Raw genomic sequence first — 1,581 nt, 5'->3', positions numbered from 1 at the left:
AGAAGGTAGATGTTGCCCCATGGGGAGGAAAAAGGTGATGATGCATCTGGAAAATGAGATGTTCCAGAATGGCATGGAATTCCAGGTTCCCTGAGTCCAGAATTCCRTGTTCCCGAAGGGAACACTGGTTGGGATGCCAAGCACGGTGTGGATTTGCACCTTGGGGACAGCCGCGGTGGATCCTTGTGCTGCAAGGCCTTAGAGTGCCCAGAAGAGTCCACAGGGAGGCCCTACCTGATGGYATAAAGGTCATCACTGACATCCTCACRGTTGAGCCTGGTTCCTTGTGTAGACGAGCTTAGAAGGAGAGTTAGCTGCTGCTCTGCATGGAGAAGAAGGTGTAGGGCTTTTTGTTGGGCTGGAACAAACAGGTCAGCATGCGTCCTGCTTTGGGTGGCTCCCTTCTGCTCTCCTTCCTCCCTCCTTCCTCTCACACCACCACCTTGCTTCCTAGGTCCACGCCAGCTCTGTCTGTTCTTAGCGAGCAAACCACTTGCCTTGACCTCTGTGTGTTGTGTCTCATAATTCCCCCTCTTTCTGCTGCTTCCCACCCAGCCCCTTGCTACACAACAGGACATCCCTCTGCCTCTTCTCTAAGGACTAGAAAGGACATGAAAGTCATGGGGAAGATTCTTGTATGTGATGAGAAGAGCTGAGGAAGATCTGGCGAGGAGGCCTTGACCATCAGAGCACTTGGGAGCAGGCGCAGTGTGAGACACTACACATTGACCAAATTCCCATCAGCACCAGGCAAGGCATTTCCCATTTTCCCTTGACAGGATCTACTCAGGAGCAGCTGAGGTGAGGAGATAGTTTTAGAAGATTTAAGGGCCCTKGAGGAACCATGAATCTAGTTCTGCCTGGACATAAACCTGCGCATCTGATCTGCTCTTCCAGCAACCTCCAACTGGCAACTTCTCCCTGCGGTTCCCAGGGCTCCCATGTGTCCTGTTGTGTCAGCCCTTTATTAAAGCTATCCCGCCTGACCCCTTATGAACCTTGGTTGTCTCTCCCCGCTGGTATTCAACCCTCTCTTGCCTGCCTTGTATCCACATTCTGATATCCAGGAAGCTCTAATGGACTCGCAGTGGGTATGGATGCCTGTATTAATGTAACAGCACTGATGACCCAGCATGGAAGTGGAGAATGGAAAAACCCCATGTGAAGATGCTCACTTGCAGGCACTTCTGTGCAGGAGGAGTCGGGGACTGTAAATATCTTTGGCGTCCGGAGAGCCTTGGTGGCTCTCAAGCTGAATGACACTCATGTGCTGGGACATCTGAARCAGCCCTGGGTTCTACTTGTAGAGCTCATGTGACCTTCTCMATGATTATCAYGAATTGCAGTTTCTCTTCATGCCCATCATCTCCATTCCTACCACAGACTAGCAGCAAGTGTCTGTCTTAGGACTAAAATATTCACTCATCAGCCCTCTCCTATATGTTTTCAGGTGTTGTATGCTGAAGTTTTGAATGAAAAACGATGGAGAAATGCTTAGGCATCATTAGCAGAATCCTAAAACCTTTTCTGCAGCCTTCATGATCTTAGCAGCCCTCTGCACAGAACAGCACTGAGAACAGT

At 50.1% G+C, this 1,581-nt stretch overlaps 1 protein-coding gene across 2 annotated transcripts in view; it reads left to right on the top strand.

The window, feature by feature from the left end:
* The first annotated feature begins 321 nt into the window (after positions 1–321).
* The window catches only part of LOC112956773 (olfactory receptor 12D1-like), a 3,581-nt gene continuing 2,321 nt past the window's right edge, over positions 322–1,581 (top strand). Inside the window, exon 1 of one of the 2 annotated variants that reach the window (XM_026050251.1) lies at positions 322–371. Coding sequence is in view for 1 of the 2 variants with exons in the window: in XM_026050252.1 (XP_025906037.1) it covers positions 327–338 (12 nt within the window). In the remaining variant the exon portion in view is untranslated. The remainder of the gene's footprint in view (positions 372–1,581) is intronic. The other variant, XM_026050252.1, reaches the window with a different exon arrangement.

This window comes from Nothoprocta perdicaria, unplaced genomic scaffold (genome assembly GCF_003342845.1).
Source record: "Nothoprocta perdicaria isolate Ctin4 unplaced genomic scaffold, notPer1 scaffold_667, whole genome shotgun sequence".
NCBI lineage: Eukaryota > Metazoa > Chordata > Aves > Tinamiformes > Tinamidae > Nothoprocta > Nothoprocta perdicaria.
This window is presented reverse-complemented; position numbering and strand designations above follow the sequence as displayed.